General features: G+C 41.2%; 2 protein-coding genes across 3 annotated transcripts in view; one reads left to right on the forward strand and one right to left on the reverse strand.

The window, feature by feature from the left end:
* The window catches only part of slc7a10a (solute carrier family 7 member 10a), a 33,467-nt gene extending 26,684 nt beyond the window's left edge, over positions 1-6,783 (reverse strand). Inside the window, exon 1 of the mRNA XM_053676485.1 lies at positions 6,464-6,783. Coding sequence (XP_053532460.1) covers positions 6,464-6,608 — 145 coding nt within the window. The 5' untranslated portion in view covers positions 6,609-6,783. The remainder of the gene's footprint in view (positions 1-6,463) is intronic.
* The window catches only part of cdca9 (cell division cycle associated 9), a 155,537-nt gene continuing 138,732 nt past the window's right edge, over positions 3,302-20,106 (forward strand). For both annotated transcript variants that reach the window (XM_017459239.3, XM_017459238.3), the window contains exon 1: positions 3,302-3,305. The gene's annotated coding sequence lies outside the window, so the exon portion shown is untranslated. The remainder of the gene's footprint in view (positions 3,306-20,106) is intronic.

Genomic DNA, 20,106 nt, shown 5'->3' on the forward strand with positions numbered 1-20,106 from the left:
CACATTTACCCTTGTTAAACCATTCAGCGAGCCCTCATGCTGTAGGAGAAGGCGGAGTCATCCTGGAAGAGACCACGCCTACCGGGTGATCAGTCGGAAGGACTTTGCAGTGCGTTGCAGTGCACTCTAAACAGTATAAATATATGCCCCCTCCCGGAGCATAACAGAGCCACCATTTTTTCCCTTTGAACTTGTTTCATGTCTGTATATAAGTTATATATATATATATATATAATAACCTCAGAGATGCTGATCCCATGTAAAGATTGCTGACAGTAGTATATTAAAAATGCAACATTTGCACAAGTCGGCTTATTGTGGTGCTGTATGACTCGCGTGACAGCCCTGGTCTATCACGCAAACAATGCCACAACAGACCACGGTTTAAAAATAGGGAAGGTGTCCATGGGGTTTGCTCGAGTGGCAGGCTTCTGCTTTCCAGCAGCGGGATATATTACTGAAAGTCTCAGGCTTATTCTCAGTCTTCTGCATGGTACGCGTCATATCCTACGAAGAGTCAACTGGCAGCTTGTATGGGGAATAAATCAGGGATCTTCCTCCTGCTGTGTCTCCTGTGTCTTTTCTAACCCACTCTGTTATCGATCTGTTTTCCACCGCTCCTCCATACAGAGCTGCACTCCAAAGCTATCCGGCAGAGGAGGAAGGAAAGCAGACAGCAGCTCACCACATCCCCTTCGTGTGCCTGCACGAACGGGCTCGCTAAAGAGCTGAGCACGAGTGAATGGATGAAAACGTCACGGGGTGGAAATTCAATACCGCATTAGATGATCTCAGCACTACTGTGCAGAGGTAGAGCTGATGAGGAGGAAGGGATGGATGGATGGATGGATGGATGGATGGATGGATAGACGTAACGTTGGAGGGTTGTATGAATGCATGGATTCGGGAACAAATACATTAATGGACGAATAGGTTAATGGATAAATAATTAAATGAATGAATGAATGAGTGGACGAATTGATCGATGGGTAGATTTATGGATGGATGGATGGATGGATTAATGGGCAGACAGGTTTACTGGTGGCTGGACAAATTGATGGATGGATGGATGAATAAACAGATGAATGGATGGATTAATCAATGAATGAATGAACAGAATTATCAACGCACAAGTTCATGGAAAGTTGAATTGGCAGAAGAATGTGTTAATAGATGGAATGAATGAATGAATGAATAAATGAATGATTGGGTTAAATGGTAGCTATATAGATGGATGGATGGATAAACAGATTGGATGGATGGATGGATGAATAGACAGGTATGAACGAACAAACATATCAACGCATGGACTAATGGAGGGTTTGTTAGATGACTGGGTGACTGGATGGATAAATGGATGAACTGATTGAGGGATGGATAGGCAAATTATTGGACATATGAATGAATGAAGACAGATGGGGATACTTGAATAGATGGATGAATTTTAAAAAAATGGATGGTTGGATGCGTGCATACAGTGAATTGGAACAATTATTCTAAATTAATTAGAACTATTGGTGGATTTTACATGAGCTCACACTCCGACATCTGAAGAAACTATTTCAGCTACTGCCGGAAATTTGTCATCGACCGTCTTCGGTTGGAATGGTGCTAAATAACGTAAACACGTCACAGTGAAGCCGCCAGTCTCACCACCGAAGAATCCTCTTACCACGTGCGATTTCTGTCTGCGCAGTGTAAAGCCGGCAGTAATCCCGTTCATAACCTCTTTATGTACCACCCCGTGCCTAAAAACCTTACATATCTGGAAAGATTCTTTATGAAAGTGAAAAATCTCTTGCCGGCTGATTAAAAAAAAAAACAAAAACAAAGCATCCATCATATCGCTGGATTGTTCATAGCACAGAGCGTCCTTTCTCACGATAGGGGTAAAACAGGAAATCATACGTGTGTATGACGTATTTGGGGAAATCCACAGTCACAGACACTTTCCTTTACCAGAGGAAATCGCTATTTGGGCAGGAAGTGGGAGGAAACAGTAAGAATGTAAACAATGAAGTAAAGTGCGAGAGCAAACTGTATATATATATATACACATACTGTTTATACCGTCTATATGCCGTCATGTTTTGAACCCTTTCATGCATCGTGGTCACGCTTATGGAGTCAATATAAAGCTGTTTAAGGAAAATATACAGTGTTATTCATCTCTAAATCCCTCGAGACTTTGATTGAAATTACTCTCAAGGCTATTCGGCGTTCTCAAAGCAACGTCTCCGGTATCTTTACACACTGTCTACCTAAATAAAAAATAAAGAAAGAAAGAAAAAAAAAAATCAAATATTATATCATTATTATACATGGAATAATAATGCCACACCCCAACGAACTCGCTCTTAGCTTCGCTTGTTGCTGAAGATTTAAAAAAAAAAAGTTTAAAATTTGATTCATTTTTCCCCCCCCACTGAAAGCAGCTGCATTATGCAACAGTCCTGTGCAAATTTTTATCTATTAGCAAGATATTGACATATTTTATTTAAAAATGATATTTTCCATAATTGTGATCATCAACATAAAATATTTTCAACCTAAATTTTTCTGATATAATTTGGCTCATGGTATTCCTGCACATGGGCCATGCATTTACCTGGTATTTAGAAAAAAAGTTCGAATTTATATGATCTGCTATATTACGTCCATTTATCCCGCTTATTCTAGACAGGGTCACGGGGAGCCTGGAGCCTATCCCAGGGAACTCGGGGTACGAGGCGGGGGACACCCCGGATGGGCTGACGGTCCGTCGCAGGGCACAATCGCGCACGCATTCACACACTACGGACAATTTGGAAACGCCAGACCGCCTACGATGCATGTTTTTCAACTGGGGGAGGAAACCGGAGTACCCAGAGGAATCCCCCGAAGCGTGGGGAGGACATGCAAACTCTGCGGACGTGGGGTTTGAACCCAGGAGGTTTTTAAGATTTAAAAAAAAAAAAAAAAAAAAAACTGTTAAAGATATGTTTTTAAATAATTTATCCCTGAAAGTGTTAACTATCTACAAGAGTCATGTATAACAAGACGAGTCACGGTGGTTGCTGGAACTGTCGTTATGTTCATTTCCACCATCTTTGAACCTTTAATTATTCTCTAATTATCCTTTTTCCAGCCACTGTTGAGTTCAGCGTCAGACATGTGCCTGAACTGGTCTGGTGTCCTTTTCTCGCTTCCTCAGGTGACCAGTGTGCTCTAAACCGGTGATGCTTCTCTGACAGATGACCTGGTGAGACTCCAGTCCCTCCAGTTCTCAGCCTTCTGACAGACAAACACTGGCTCGGTCTTTCCCGGTTATTTGTACCGAACTAAACATCTCCATTACGCTCGTTCATCCTTGATTTCTTCCGGACAACGGTTCTTTCTTTCGGAAATAAAGACGCAGGGCAGGAAGGAAGCATGTATTTGGTCTGTTTCTACCGAACATGTAAGATTTGTATAGAACGAACACGTCTGTCGTTTCTGGCGCTCGGCCACGACGTCAGGGGCTTTCTTTCATTTAAACGGACCTCGGCATGTTGACCCGTAGACCTGCGGATAGTCCATCAAACGCCGGCATTCAGACCGGGCATGGCAAACCCCGGCTTGAAGTGTCGTGGGAATTTCAATAAGGGACCATACTGTGTTTACTAACAGAGTGTAGGCTATTGTAAATGTACCCAGGCTTCTGCTGTGTTTCGAATAAAGCCAAAGCGTCGAATCAGAAATCGACGTTTAATTTCAGAATAAAAACAAAAGCCGTATCTCTCGGAGTAAAGATCGCCGAGTAAACACGGCCTTTATTTGAGCGGCATGGAAATGTCCAATATTTTCCCGAGTGTCTGAGATACAGCTTTTGCGATAACACGTTCTCATGAAGGTCATTCGACAGCCACCCTGAATTATTAACCCTTTAACCTTCCGAGTACCTCGGCAGGTCTAGACTTTCACTGCCTTGTTACTGAATCCTGTAACATGCCTTAAGGCAAGAACATGATTATTAATTTGGTTAATCGTTTTCCAGATTTTCTGAACGTAACGTCTTCTCTTAAACTGTAGTAATGTTAATCCCGACCGTAATATATTTATTTCGCTGTTTTCGTTAGCAACTTTGAAGAAGGCTTTAAGCTCCGCCTCCTTGGCACAATCACACCACGTCACGTCGTATACAAGCTTCTTTCCTGAAATATATATATATATATATATATATATATATATATATATATATATATATATATATATATATATATATATATATATATATATATATAAAATGAGATTTATAAACGAAACCGTGTTAATATATAATTTGAACTTCTCAAAACCATATATTATTTCATTCAGAGCCAAAGATGCATTCCCATCACTATTATTAAGCTTATTAGAAAGGAATTCCTTAAAACGTAGATATTTGCTGGATTTATGTCAGTTATATACTGAAAAACGGCATGAGAAACTACGTACATGACATCCTACGTTCGTTATTTTCTCGATTAATCAATAAACAAATAAACAGCTCTTTCCCTGGAGAGCTTTCCGAGAGTGATACAAATATTTTAATACCCGTCATCATCCTAATACTGGATTTTTGGTTTTTATAAGTTATGCAAATTTGCACATTGGACAAAGCCTCATTTGCATAAATAAACGCACATCTGAAAAGTTCACAGTATCCAAAATACTTCTGCATATTCACAGTTAAATAAACCGAGCGGTCACCCAGTGTCTTACCTGCAATTTAATATCTACAGAGCAATCTAAGGATATAACGTATTAACCGGAAGGATATAAATATGTTTAATGTTTTGTTTTTTTTTTCCTTTCATGATCCTGATGTGATTTATATTTGAGAAAGCTCAGAAGCATGACCTCTGCGGTTTGTTGAACTGGATCCAGTAGCAACGCAGACGGACCAGCGAATATCCATTACGAGCGTAACGTATTTCGAAACTGTCCCAAACATCTAGTGCAAGACGGAGGGCTTAACTGCCGTGAGATGTACTCTCGAAGATACTACTAAACTGTCAAGGGTACATCTTTAATACCTTGTAGTTAAAAGGTCACCTGATTTACAAATGGGGTAGACCTGCGAGCAAATCACAATCTCTTCTCATGTTTTTACTCGTTTATTTCAGAGTAATATTACGAACAGCGCTCTGACTAGAACGATGGAGTTTATGCGGGCTGCCATTTTGAATCGTGGTCGTTCGTCGGATTCAAACAAGCTACATGTGAATTACGTGCGGTAGCGCAGGAGCTCAGCAATAAAAATGGACAGACGTGCCCATCCGTCTACCTCCGCTAGCTCCGTGAAAACACTGACCGACTCTGAATCAGAGCAAAAACTGAAGTTAAGAGACCGGACAGAAAAAATATGCTGAAACTGGTGGATCATCGAAAGATTTAGGGTCATTTACCAAAAAAAAAAAAAAGTTTGGGAACTCGTTCTTTAGTGTGTATCTTTCATCTGGATTATAGTGTATGATAAAAATATATATAAACGTACCATAATTAGCTGTAAGACTAAATCTTTAAAGGTACACTATATGCATCTTTCTACGAAATGAGGCAAAAGGTACAAAAGGTGAACACTTCAGTATTACACAAGACTTTTCTCTCTCTCTCTCTGAGACTGGAAATGCATAACATATATTATTATGATGTTGTAACACCATGCACTTACGCAATAACAAACTGATATATATATATATATATATATATATATATATATATATATATATATATATATATATATACACACATACAATGTTATTACTATCAACCAGTTCTTTAAAGAACAGATAAGAAGGCACGTGGAGTCTTACTACTGTACGTGTCTCTGCATGCACATGCTCTTACGAGTTCACTTCCTCAGCAGTAGTAGCAAAAATAATAATAATGACAAACAATAGAGGTTCGGTGCTTGGACCCCTGGCACAGCGTAGAGGTTTTAAAGCAGGAGTTTATTCAGGTTCTGTAGTCGTGCTGTAAGTAATAGTGATGTGTGCCAGATGTGCTTGAGAGAATACGTGGCGAAGGACAAGGTAGCCACGTAGGCGATCTAGCTCAAGTACAACTTCCTAATGATGCAATACTGCACGAGGATGAGAGTGTGTGTGAGAGGGAGATGTTTACTGCTAACACCACTTAACAAGTTTTCTTCTTCAGAAGCACGTGCTTCTTTTTTTATTATTATTATTATTAGTAGTAGTAGTAGTAGTAGTATTGTTAGTAATAGTATTATATTTAAAGCATGCACGAGCACAAACTTTTCTCTAATCTGCATATGACCGTTTGATAACGTCCTCAGCTTCTTTTTGTTCTCTACCTGTCTATGAAGCTGTCAGATTAATATGTTGCAAAGCGGAAATATGAAACAAAATAACCAAAACACACACACACACACACACACACACACACACACACACACATACACACACTGGAGTGAACAGGAGAAAAAGACGTACAGTACCTATAATAATAGCGCACGCGCTCATCAAACCGATTTCCTTCTTAAGTGTCACGCGCTCCTTCGAGCCGCTCTTCTTGTCTTGTCCCGAATCTGCTACGGCGTCGTTCCTCGTACAGTTCCTCTGGTTCGCCTCGGTCCCGTCCATCTCGAAGACTGTTGGGGTTTTTTTTTTTTGGTTTTTTTTTGTTGAAAAAATTAAAACATGCCCGAGTTCGGTCTCATATAGCGGGCGGATGTGCGGCGCGCGCTGCGCATGCGCAAAAACAAAAACAAACCCCAAACCGCTCTTGAGCGCGCGCCAAGTTGCTACGGCGGTCGCATCCTGAAGCAAAAAAAAAAAAAGAGGCGCGCGCGTTAACCTGACACCTGGGAGCGCACCTGCCTGCTCCGGATACAAAGAAACCGGAAATGACGGCGCGCGTGCTCCAAACGGATTTGTTTGTTGAGAAAAAGTAGAAGAAGAAGAAGAAAAGGTTTCAATGATCAGTTTACAATATATACAATCAGCGTTGCTAACTCTTTTCAGGGGGGGGGGAGTAGCTAGACGCTAAGAAGTCGTCGCATGACGTCATATGCTAATTGATTAATTGTTGATCGTCATGATCATTTGCATATCCAAAAGTGTCGCCATAAGAAGCACGGTTTTCTGAAGGCGGTTAGTATAAAATAGAACAGAGGTTCCTCAGAAGAGAAAATAATAGATTAATAACATATAGAAAGAGTAAGAGGAAATCTTTAGTCACAGTCCAGCAAAGTCACCATTTACATATTTAAGAATTTATAAAGTTTTATAAGGTCTATCAAGAACGCTGACAAAACGAAACAGTGGTACTGAGGAGTTGGGAAATAGACACTAATGACATATCTATGGATGGAATGACGCACTTTTATTACTATTAATATCACCGAGATGAGAGAACAAAGAATTGCATGTGTGGACAAATAACGGTGAGCAGTGATTGGGAACGCAGGTGTGGCAGCTGCCAAGATAAATAAACAAGATAAATAAACAAGATATACAAGATATTGGGGTGGATGGGGGAGGTACTATGAAATGCACAGTTTTGAGACACTGTATACATATGCTGTGAACTCAGTACATGTATTTGTTTATAATGGTAATAGCTTTCGGGAAGAAGTTGTTTGAGTGGAGAATCGTGCCCTGTCCTGTTTAATTTATTCAGTGATTTTGCCGATATTTGTGTAGCTGCAACCTTGAGTGTTTTTTCTCACAGATCTTTTTTAAGAACTTCTCTGGTTTAATGACTGAAAGAAGTGTGCAGGTCAGAACAAGCTGCTGTTTTAATCCCATAAGTATGTGCAAAAATGGCAACGAAATTAGAGCCAATTTAGAAGGCAGGTAATAACTCGGGATAATGGACTGCCAAACCAGAATAGCGTCTTTTCACAGTTCTTGTTCACACTGCGACGTCGTGCCCTTCAGTCACACTGAGCACACGTTTAACAGATGTTGTTCATCATATGGTGCAAAAGTTCGAACCCGCACCAGCTGCCGTGACGGTCCACTGCGATCGATAAATAAATACCCGGCGTCATGGAATTGGTAGAGGAGGTGGATGCAAGTGCAGGTAACTCACTGGAGAAGATAAAGTCAAACGAACAAAACGGTGAAAACGAGAACCATGAATATGAACTATGGATGCAGGGCAAGAGACCTACAGCCCACTTTTCTTACCAGGTGAATGTCATGCTTTAATCGAGTCGTTGGTTGCACGTCACAGTGAAACGGAAACAAGCTTCATAGATTTAGTGAGTAAACAGTGCACAAAACCGCTGTCAAATGATGTGTGATGCACACCTGCCCTTGCTGCTGATGGTTTAGACATGACATGATGGAGCTTGTTCAAAGAGAAAGAGATAACGATAAAAAAACATGAAAACGGTGATGAAGTAGAACGTGTAAACAGTGTATCGTAGTCAAAGTTAACTGGAAGAAGTTATTTTGGCGTGAAAAGATGGCACGTGCAAAGGATACGCATTTTACAGCTTGAGTTTTTTTTTTTAAATATCTTGTTTAATGTTTTGCATTCCTGTTGTCTAACTAACTAGTCACATTTACAGATTTACTCGTCTAAATGACGTGTTCCTTTTTCAGATGCGTGAGGGAGTACGCCAACGTTTCCTCTAGACATAAGTAAAAAATTACAGGTTACTATTTTATATGTGTGAATAAACACTGGATATTTTATCGTGTAAGCCAAGGTCAGTGTAAACTCTCAGTTGAGCTGGATGTTCCAGTGGGAGTGTGTGTCACAACTCTGATGTGTGTAATATCAGGACATATCAGCAGGTCACTTTTCTATTCTCAGCCTGTGGCTCACTGCAGTTTTACACTGTGAGCTGCAATTGAGGTGACTCAAGTGCACACACACACACACACACACACGCACACATATATTATACTTTTATATAATGTGTTGAAGTGCCCTAATGGCTGCCCTTCACATAGAAAAAACAAATGGAAATTCAAATGGATGAAATGCCCCACAGGGTGCACTTCCGGTGTGGAATACATGATGACATGTCGTATAGGCTTCTCTACATGCAAGAAAACATGTTGAAGTGGCCTTTAGGGTGGTGGAAGATATGTGATGCCCTGCCCCAAAGGCTTATGCGAGCCATGTGAGAAAATGAGATGACGTGACCTCTAGCGTGGCACTATGTGCGAGAAAACATGATGCAGAACCTTACCGGCTTCCCTACATGCAATAAAACATGAAGAAGTGCCCTATAGGCTGCTCTGCATGCCAGAAAATATGGTGAAATGCCCTGTACGCCTCCCCACATGCAAGAAAACACGATGAAGTGCCCTATAGGCGTCCATGACTGTCAGGAAAACTTGATGAAGGGCCCTATAGGCTTCGTTACGTGCAAGAAAACACGATGAAGTGCCCTATAGGCTTCCCTACATGCAAAAGCACACGAAGAGGTGGCCTAGAGGCTTCGGTACATGCATGAAAACATGGCGACATACCCTATAGACTTCCCTGCGTGCAAGAAAACACGATGACATGCCCTGTAGGCTTCCCTACATGCAAGAAAATGAGATGAAGTGCCCTAATGTGCGCTCTTCTAGTGGATAACGTGATGGACTGCCCTCTTAGGTTCCTCTATGTGTATGTTTGAGAAAATATGCCCCTGTAGTAGAACAAACATGAGTTAATGCCCTCCAGGTGCTGTTTTTATTTACGTACTGTTCTGATATTCACGGATATATTTTATCTGCTCATTTATATAGAAAAGGAATTCTAATAAAATAAGCTTTTACTTGTGTTTTATCCATTACAGTCTTACCACAGCACATCACACACTGTATAGACCAGACACATTTCAGTACAGAAATACTGCTGCTGTTTTATGATATTTATACATACTATAACATACAATATTTTTCTTTGACCCGGAAAATGCAACGAGCTGTCAGTGGGTCTAAATGTATATTTCTAGTCCTTACATTTTTTTTTTTTCTTTTTAAATGTCATTAATTCCATCCGATAATATCCTAATTATACTGTTAAAACGGCAGGTCAATTATCCAAAATTGAAGCTAAGCAAGGAAATCCGGTTAGGTGATTCTCTCTCTGACTAGACGGCGTAATAGCAGAATTATCACGCACAGACAATCCTCCCAGACGACAACAACTTTGAAGTTTGTTTTACAGATCGTCCCGGGGTCATCATGTCTGCTATTTTCATATTTGTAATCGGTGCCGCATTAAATACCTCACTGAATTACAGACGCGTTTCTACGGAACGCCTGCTCTCGGTAGTGCTAATCCTAAAATTTTTTATAAAAAACCTTTAAAACTCGAACTCGTTGGATGTTGCTGTGGCAACAACAACAACAACAAAAAATCATATCCTGACACTACACCTTAAATATTTTTCACCAAAACGATGTGGAAATATTTTTTCCACGAAAACCTTGCTTGGTTAAACCCTGACTAGATAAGTGTGATCTCCTCACGATTTCTTCAGGTTTGTGAATGTAGCACCGTGTTCGGTTCAGATCCTCATCAGATGTCGGCTGTCACAATGTCCACCATGCTCCTGCTCGGTCACGTCGTCATCAGAACAGAGAAGAGCGCTTACTGTACACACTCCGTACAGACCACAGTGGACAATATGGTGACTTTTTTTTTTTTTTAAAGGTATGTAATACAAAATCGATCCAAAAGAACAGAAGAGAGCGAATGATGCAGTATTTCCTCCCGGATGTTAGCGCGAGCAGATATCCGTGGAGGGAAGAGACGACGACGTGAGTGACTTGTAGCTCAGATGATGAAACAGAGCGACACGGATGAAGCTGATCATCAAAGCGAGAACTCGGTTCCTGTCATAAACGTGTCATTCTCGAAAAGTTGAATTCATGTTGTCTTTCCGTAAGGTTATAAATGTGGAGGTAGGCGGGGCTTCTTCCAGTGCGATTAAAATAAAACTTTTTACTTTAAAATGCTAAAATGCGTTCTTTACTTCCTGATTGAGATGTAGACAAAAATATTTCAGTTCAGGAAAGTTTGTAGGTTTTTAGTTTGTAACTATAGAGAATAGAGAATGTCAAAATGTCACCATGCGAAAGGTTTTCACAGACTCTTGGGAAAAAAAACAACATAATAATGTATACAATCTATACAATAATAATAATAATAATAATAATAATGTATACAATCTATACAATAATAATAATAATAATAATAATGTATACAATCTATACAATAATAATAATAATAATGTATACAATCTATACAATAATAATAATAATAATGTATACAATCTATACAATAATAATAATAATGTATACAATCTATACAATAATAATAATAATAATAATGTATACAATCTATACAATAATAATAATAATAATAATGTATACAATCTATACAATAATAATAATAATAATAATGTATACAATCTATACAATAACAATAATAATAATGTATACAATCTATACAATAATAATAATGTATACAATCTATACAATAATAATAACAATAATAATAATGTATACAATCTATACAATAATAATAATAATAATGTATACAATCTATACAATAATAATAATAATATATACAATCTATACAATAATAATAACAACAATAATAATGTATACAATCTATACAATAATAATAATAACAATAACAATAATAATAATGTATACAATCTATACAATAATAATAATAATAACAATAATAATAATAATAATGTATACAATCTATACAATAATAATAGTATTAATAATAATAACAATAATAGCGACACCAATAATAATAATAATAATAATAATAATAATAATAATAATAATAATAATATACAACAGTGATAATATATAATAATAATAATAATAATAATAATAATAATAATAATGACATTTAAAATGCTATTTTTTATCAAGGTGTACCCTCACATCGAGCCTTGCTGTTTATGTTTTTGGTGTGTGTGTGTGTGTGTGTGTGTGTGTGTGTGTGAGATTGTGTGTGTGTGACCGAATGTTTCCTTATAGATCAAACCTGTCCTCCCACTCCTTTGCTTTTTCTGTCGCTGATGGTGGCGCACAGGACAGTTTGAGAGCTACAAAGTTGTGGCCGTTTTTGTTTTCTTCTCCTTTCTCTCCTTTCTCATGTCACCGCATGAACGATTACAGCAAGGGCCTCACTTCTGGCCCAAAGCGAGAGGAACAGGAAGAGAAGAACAGGACGTCTGTGTGTGAGAGAGGGACGAAGGGAGAGCGAGGCGAGGCGAGGCGACTTGAGGCGAGGCGTCGGGCTACAAATAAACGTAGCTCTCTGTGAAGGGAGACGGCGCAGACATGTTACTTGCAATGTTTTATTTAGTGTCCAACCAGGAAAATCAGAGCCTGTGCTGATGTATACGGACAGTGCTGTTGAGTTCTGGATTCTGATTCAGTCAGAAGGCATCGATCCATTTATATCCTACATCACGATACTTCGAGATGTTTCTGTGATACACCATGTGCATAACTGCACGTGTTTGCTCAGAAGCTTCCAGCAAAAGAGTCATTTTTCCTCGAAAATAATTACGAATCTGAGACTTTTTATTTAACGTGTCCGAAGAATAAACGGACGCTCAAACGAAGGGAGAATAAAAAGAAAACGTGTCATTATAATTCTTTTCTGTGTGAATATCTAACAATCAAAAAAAAAACGAAAGAAATTTTTGAATCAAAAGATATCACGATACCAGGATAATTTATCACAATCTTGATATCATATCATCATACCGCACGGCCCTAGCGACGCTCCACGTAAAGCTGATAATGAATGGAATAAAACGCGCGGTGTTATTTAACAAAACAAAGAAACATATCATCATTGCAACGCTAGAGCTTACTGTAAGTAAGGAGTCTCCAGTGTCAGCTTCACACTCAGTGGTGAAGCAAGAACTCTCGGAGAGTTTACACACTTCCTAGATAACAATGCTGCATTTTTCTCTATTTAACTTCAACAGAGAGAGAGTCGGAGAGTCCGAGGGAACGCCTCCCTGTTTATAGCTGCTATAACGTACGTAAATGTCGTCTCCTGGCCACGAGTTATGTAACGTGAGCCTACGACTTAATCCGTTACGGAACATCATTCTTAGTACGTGGCCTCGAGCTAATCGTTCGGTAAGAATGAGAGAAAAAGCACAGAACCACTGAAATGACACGAGGGTTCATTTTTAATAAGGTGCGGCCACAAGTGAATACACTGAGACCATGAGTTATGTGTCTCGGGGTCTGTTTGGAGGCCATGAAGCACTTAAGATAGAAGAGAAAGCGGTTGAATTAGACTGTCGTGGCCATAGGAAGATAATCCTGGAGATGTGAAGTGGAGTGTAATATCATACATCATCTCCATGACGATCTTTCTGTGTCTTTTAAAACACAGCAGTTACCATGGTTGTGTTTTTTTTAAGTATTTTGTGGCCTTACATTCATTTGTGGCTACACTGTATTCATTCAGATTAAGATTTGAATGTAAACGGTACTGAAGGGCTTCACTCCGTGCTCCTCTATACGGAGATTTTCAACAGGGTATGTAAATGCAATGCTAACACACACACACACACACACACACACTTGAACACGAATACTATCGGTCACTGCTTCTTAGAAAGAGGCTTCTTTCGAGCACTCTGCACTCTGAATCGTGGGCCATGCTCCTGCACAAAACATAATTTGTTAGGAGAACAGCTAAAGTTCTTGAGACGAACGCTAAGACTGCATAGCAACTGAACACTGCCCGAGCTTCCTAGACGTGAGCTGCGCCGTCGTACGACCGACCCCGGATCAGCCTCGGAGGCCATTTCTCACTCAGCGTGCATTCAGAGCAGAAACAACGCTGGCCGCCGATCAGCTTTGTGCCAGGCTGGGTAAAAAAAAGAGAAATGAGCGGAAACCTGTTTGTGTGAGAGTCCAGGGTGAGACGTCTTCTCTGGAAAAGAGACCCTGAGGTCTTTGCAAAACGAATAAATAAATAATTAAATCAGTAAAAATACAAGAGAGGCAAGAGAGGAAAATGTCCCTCGAACCCGCGGCCTGCTGCCGGAGGTTTCTCAGCACTCAAGAACACCAGCTTCTTTGACTTTTCCAGTTACGGTCTCTACAGTCCCTGTGTGTATTATTTGTAAAATTTGTGTACACCCTGGGGTTCTGACTCAGCCTGTACACAGAGGGCCGTAAGCAGTGTCAGGATCACGTTTATTTCACGTGCGATTATGTACGCAACATGTGCAATATGTGGGGGGCAGAACACACTCTACACACACACTCCACAAACACGCCACAAACACGCCACACACACACTCCACACACACTCCAGACGCCATCTACTGTTATAAAGCTGAACACACATTTGTCAGCGCAGCTTTGATTGATCCTTTTTACAGTTAATGATGAAATACAAAAAAAAATAAAAAATGAGATTGCTTTGTTGTTGTTATTTCTTGTTTTTGGCAGGGAAGGCATGTGTATGCATGTGTGTGTGTGTGGATAATAGAAATATTGACTCATTTTCACTCCTTAAATTGCATGACTTACTTCTATTCTGGGGACAGTGACAGTGCCTAGTAATGAAGGTGATACACTATCAAACGACACGTAAAATTCACATCTTGTCGTAATGTTCACAATTTAAATGAACAAAAAACAAACTGATCAGTCACATGGGAAAAGTAAGTACACCCTACATTTGTCACACCTTCAAATCCATAAAATTAGGACCAGGTGTTGAAGATGGGGTGCCGGTGATTAGAACCTGTTCAGGGAGTGCAGGTGGAACCGGTCTTATTTATTCCCCTCTCATATCTAGTGTCTGGTGTTCCGTTTGTTATTGAGGTGTGTGGTGTCATCACGCCGAGATCTAAAGAGTTCTGTAAGGCCTTCAGAAATAAAAAGGTTCAGGTTACCTATGAGTCTGGCGAGGGATTTGAAAAGATCTCCAAATTATGTGAAATAAATCGTTCCACTGTAAATGGCACAGATTTCAAACGACTGCCAGTTTGTCCAGGACTGACCGTCCCAGCAAATTCAGCCCAAGAGTAGACCGTCTGATGCAAAACGAAGTCTCCAAGAACCTCAAAATTTCATCACAGGATGTGCAGTGAGTCGTGCAGCTGTTGGTGTGAAAGTGCACGCTTCTCCAATCAGAAAGAGAGTGCAGGAATCTGACCTGCATGGGAGGCGTGTCAGGAAAAAGCCTTCGCAAGACTACAGTTGGTCAATGAGCATACAGGTAAAGACCGGGCCTTTTGGAATAATGTCCTCTGGACAGACGAATCAGAGATAGAGCTGTTTGGTCACAGTAACTGCAGACATGTTCGGTGCAGATCAAAGACAGATTTTCAGGAGAAGCACCTCATACCAACTGTGAAGCACGGTGGTGGAAATGTTGTGGTTTGGGGTTGCTTCGCTGCCTCAGGGACTGGACAGCGTGCATTCGTTGGTTCTACTATGAATTCTGCATCATATCAAAGAGTGCTTGAAGATGTGAGGCCGTCTGTCCGATAGTTGAAGCTGAACTAAAACAGGCCTGTTCAACAGGATAATGATCCCAGGTTATGGAACGGCCGAGTCAAAGCCCGGATTCGAATCCCATTGAAATGTTGTGGGGGGATTTGAAACGGGCAGAACATGCAGGAAAACCCTCAAACATCTTGCAGCTGAAATAATATTGCATGGAAGAATGTTCAAAAATCCCAGCAGGCCTGGGGGATAATTTTGCAAAACGCCTACAACTTCTGGGGCCAAGACTGTATTTACTTTTTCCACAGAAGAATATCACATCTATTTATATTTCTGTTGAATAAATAATCGAAAAAGCTCATTTTCCTTGTGCTTTTGTTCAAATATGTCAACTTCATTAATAGACACTGTTTCAAATATGATCAAATGTTTGCTTGTCCAAATATGTTTAAAAAAAAAAATCAACAATTTCCATGGGGTGTACTTATTTTTTCACATGACTGTATGTATGTATATATGTACGGCCTGGTTTGGTGAATCACGGTTTCTTTTACATCGTATGGGCGGCCGAGTGCGTGTGTGTCGCGAGCTGGTGGAGGAAGTGTGATGCTCTGGGTAATGTTCTGCTGGGAAACCTTGGGTCCTGGCATCCATGTGGATGTTACTTTGACACGTCCCACCTACCTCAACATTGGTGCAGACCGAGTACACCCCTTCATGACAACGGTTTTCCCTAATGGTAGAGGCTTCTTCCAGCAGGATAATGCTCCCTGACACACCGTGTTGACTCGGCCTCCAAATTCCCCAAATCTCAATCCGATCTAGCGTCTGTGGGACGTTCTGGACAAACAAGTCTGATCCATGGAGGCCCCAGCTCACCACTTACAGGATTTAAAGGATCTGCTGCTAAAATCTCGGTGCCAGATACCACAGCACGGGCTAGTGGGTGGAATTGGCCAAGACCTCCCTAGTTCCTCTTAGCCTTCACTCTCCCTAGTCGATAGCTGTCGTATGATAGAGGAGAGGTGGATAGTGGGTGGGAACTGGCCAAGACCAAACTGGGGAGAAAAGGCAGGGGCAAAAATGCCCCCCAGAAATAATTCTTCCTGTGCGTTATCTTGTCTCAGTTGACATTTATGCAGTGTATATAAATCCTGCAAAAGTTATCTGACATGAGGAAAAAAGTTTGTTTGACATTTAATATTGTTCACATATTTTTACTTAGTCTTTCAAACGCTTGTTCGTCTCTCAGCCTGGCGCTCGTGGGAGTGAACGCTCTCTGCCAAGACTCCCTGTGAATCAAGATGAGCAGAAGCCTTGGAGGGAAAACAGATATCGTGCAGCGAATCTGACCTAATGTTCACTACGATGCACGTTTCACTCCCTGCCTCCAGCAGCTTCCAGAGCTCCAGGCCTGACCGAATGTGCTACTCTATCGTTAGAGGTCATATAAAACTACTACGGTCTATTTTCTCTTGGTTATGTAACGCTCTTGCCTTCGAGTCACCATCTTTCCAGTACACAGATACTCTATCACCTTCTCGATAAAATAAACCTGCGGCTGGACTTTATTCCTATTTGGTGTGTCATTTAGCACACCGCTTTTTAATGAGCTCTCTAAAGAGTTTCGACGTGAGCCAGTCGTACCCTAGGGGTGATCCTGCTTTAGGGAGCGGTGTCTGAAAATCTGAAAAAGATCTGACACACCGGGATGACTCATAACCTGGCTTTAAGGCATGAATGCCGAGCAGGGGGGCAGAACAACAGTGTTGAACTGCAACGTTGGATTCTTTTCGAAATATTTACGTGACCTTTCTGTGAGTCCATGAGCTGTGGTGAGAAACTGACATTAGATTCTGACAGAAGCGTTTAAAGTCATTCCGAGGTTCAGGTTTGGGCACCAAAACACTCGTTTTAATTTTATAGTCAGTAACTTCTGGGAAAATGACTGAACAATTTTTAAAGAGAGATCCTGTACTAGTCCTGTGTTTGTCCAATTAAACGCTCTCCAAGATGTATATGTCCCGCCCCCAGGGGTGTGTCTTGCTCTACAGTGGCAGCTCGTTAGCAGCGAGCATGATTTGTTGCTTTGTTATTGGCCGTGTGTCTTCTATTACTATTCCCTTTTCCAATTGAAATAAACGGATGGGGTTCATTGGTTATTCGTTCGGAAGAGGGTGGAGTTTGTGTAAGTTAGCAGTTATGTCACTTTTCAGATGAGTGTTTTACCAACCTGGGGCTCTTCAGTGCTGGAATGTCTTCTCTGGAATGTAATCGTCAGAACAAAGACAATGGGAGGGGCCTTGTGTCCGGCGACCGTGGCCAACCCGGTCTACGCCGATCCCAGTGTGGGATCAATAAAAGTTATCTTATCATATCTTTATCTTATCTTTATCTTATCTTGAAGTATGAAGGCGGTGGTGAGAAATCGTCCAAAGCACTCCAACATGCTGTCACTCTCCAATAATATGTTCTCTGACAAACCGCACCCGGCGTCTTTATAAAAGACGACGGCATTAGTTGGAAAGATTTCACGCAACAGGCAATCACGATGAAAGTGAAGGGGCTTTCGTAAAAAGTTCTCAGGGACAACATTGTTAAACAACACTTGAGTGCAAAAAACATACAGAGCCGGAGCAAAGACGTCAAAAATTCCCTGTCGGTAGTCGGTTCGATGATCTACGGGTGGAAAGTCCGTGGAACCACGACTAACTGTCCATGGACAGGTGAGCCATGCAAGAATTCCCAACACGCTCTCAGACTAATGGTACGGAATTTAAGAGAGAAGAGTTGAAAGCAGGAGGAACAACAGTTACGCAGAAATCGCCAAAAACGAACAAACAATGACCTGCACCGCAATCGCCACCGTTCCTACAGAGCTACTCAAGCTAAACTCCTTTTAGACAAATCAGAAGTAACAAGAACACGATCATAGACACAGTGAAGCACGGTGGCGGGGGCATCGTGATACGAGGCCGCTAATCTGTAAACTTGCATCAAAGTAAACACAGACGGAGCGATGTACTCGGACATATCAGGACGGGATTTATTCCCATCGAAGAAACCGTATCTGGGCAGATGATGAACGCTTCATCAAGACAACGACCCCAAAACATGCATCCCATACACCTCAAGACTGGCTTCTACAAAAGAAAGTGAAGGTGCTTGCATGGTCTAGCCAATCTCCTGACGTCACTCATGGAGAATTATGAGACGCGAGTCCATCGGAGCGATCTTCACGATCTTCTTCTCGAAGCTGTAATCGCAAACACCGACAGCTTTGCACCAAAGTACTAACGTTCTTTATTTGTGGTGTATGATTACTGTTCCCCCCTATCCATCCCCCCATCATTTTAAACACATCTTCATGCATGCTTATGAATCCGTCCATTTTTGAACCCAAGTACAAAGTCAAAAGACGCCGTGTGCGTAAATAAATGACAAAAAACGTAGTTATTAAATAGCAAAGACACAGAAAAGGATCCCGATCCTCGTTTCCTCTCGCTTGATTTCCTGTCGGGTTTTCAGAACCGAGAAGGTCGTGCAAATGAAATGCTTGCGGCAGTATACTGTTTCTTCTCCATGTTCGACACGTCTTGTGCACAAACGAATGTTTTCACCCACTTTAAAAGCGGATCACTTCTCACTCGTACTCGTGTAGCATTCGCAAAACTGTTCATCAGGGATCGAAATATCCCACAGCGAGGTCGGAAAACATCTCCACACCTAGGAGGCAACGGGTTCCTCCTGCCAAAAGCTCAGCGGGAGTCGTATGGAAAAACATGGAGTCGGTCTTCGGCGAGCCAGACCGTGCCCCGGTGCATGCTGGGATACTAGACCCGTTAGTGTTTACGGGGAAAAGAAGTTCTAAGAAAAGTCTGAGTTTTAGTGAAACGACGCGGCGTTCTTAAATCTTCGAAACGCAACACCAGAGTCGAGTATTCTTCAATAGCAGCACATCCTGAAAGCTTTTATTTCTCTTAGTCACATGTAATGTTGCGGAACATCCCGGAAACAACTCTTTCTCGATGTTAATAAGACCCCCGCAAAAATGCAGTCGACGTTATTGAGAAACCGTAAAAGCGTGAAACTCCTCCGTCCTGAAGATGTCGGCTTTACCTCCGACCGTTACGAAGCGCCGACGCCGGAGACTCCTTCCGTAACGTTAAACAAACGCATTTCTCCGTACAGAGACGTCCACCGCGTCGACGCCGTTCACACGACGTGTCCGCCGTCCAAGTCCCTCTGAATGAGCTGTTACCATAGGAACGATAACGCATCACGCCGAGCGCGTTAACACGGACCTGCGATCCGCGTTCCAGCTGCGCTCCTCTCCGAGATCATGGAGGACCACTAGATCATTCTAAATCAAGACGTTTTCACTCGATATTATTCACGGACATCCCGTAAACACGCACGAACGCAGTTTATATTTTATAAAAAGGTCTCCGGAAAGCTCAAGCGGTCTCTCGGGTGATCTGGAGAGTGTCTTCTCCCTCCGCTGCTCCATGAGAACTTCTCCTGAACATCGACGTGGACGCTTTCTTCTTTGAGAGAAGGAATGAATGTAAAACACCGCATTAAAACTCAACAAGGTGTTTGAGAGTCCCAACAGAGGACGGAATTAAAGAATGAAGGTGAAGTGTCTCTGGACTCGCTCACT

This window comes from Ictalurus punctatus, chromosome 27 (genome assembly GCF_001660625.3).
Source record: "Ictalurus punctatus breed USDA103 chromosome 27, Coco_2.0, whole genome shotgun sequence".
NCBI classification, from domain to species: domain Eukaryota; kingdom Metazoa; phylum Chordata; class Actinopteri; order Siluriformes; family Ictaluridae; genus Ictalurus; species Ictalurus punctatus.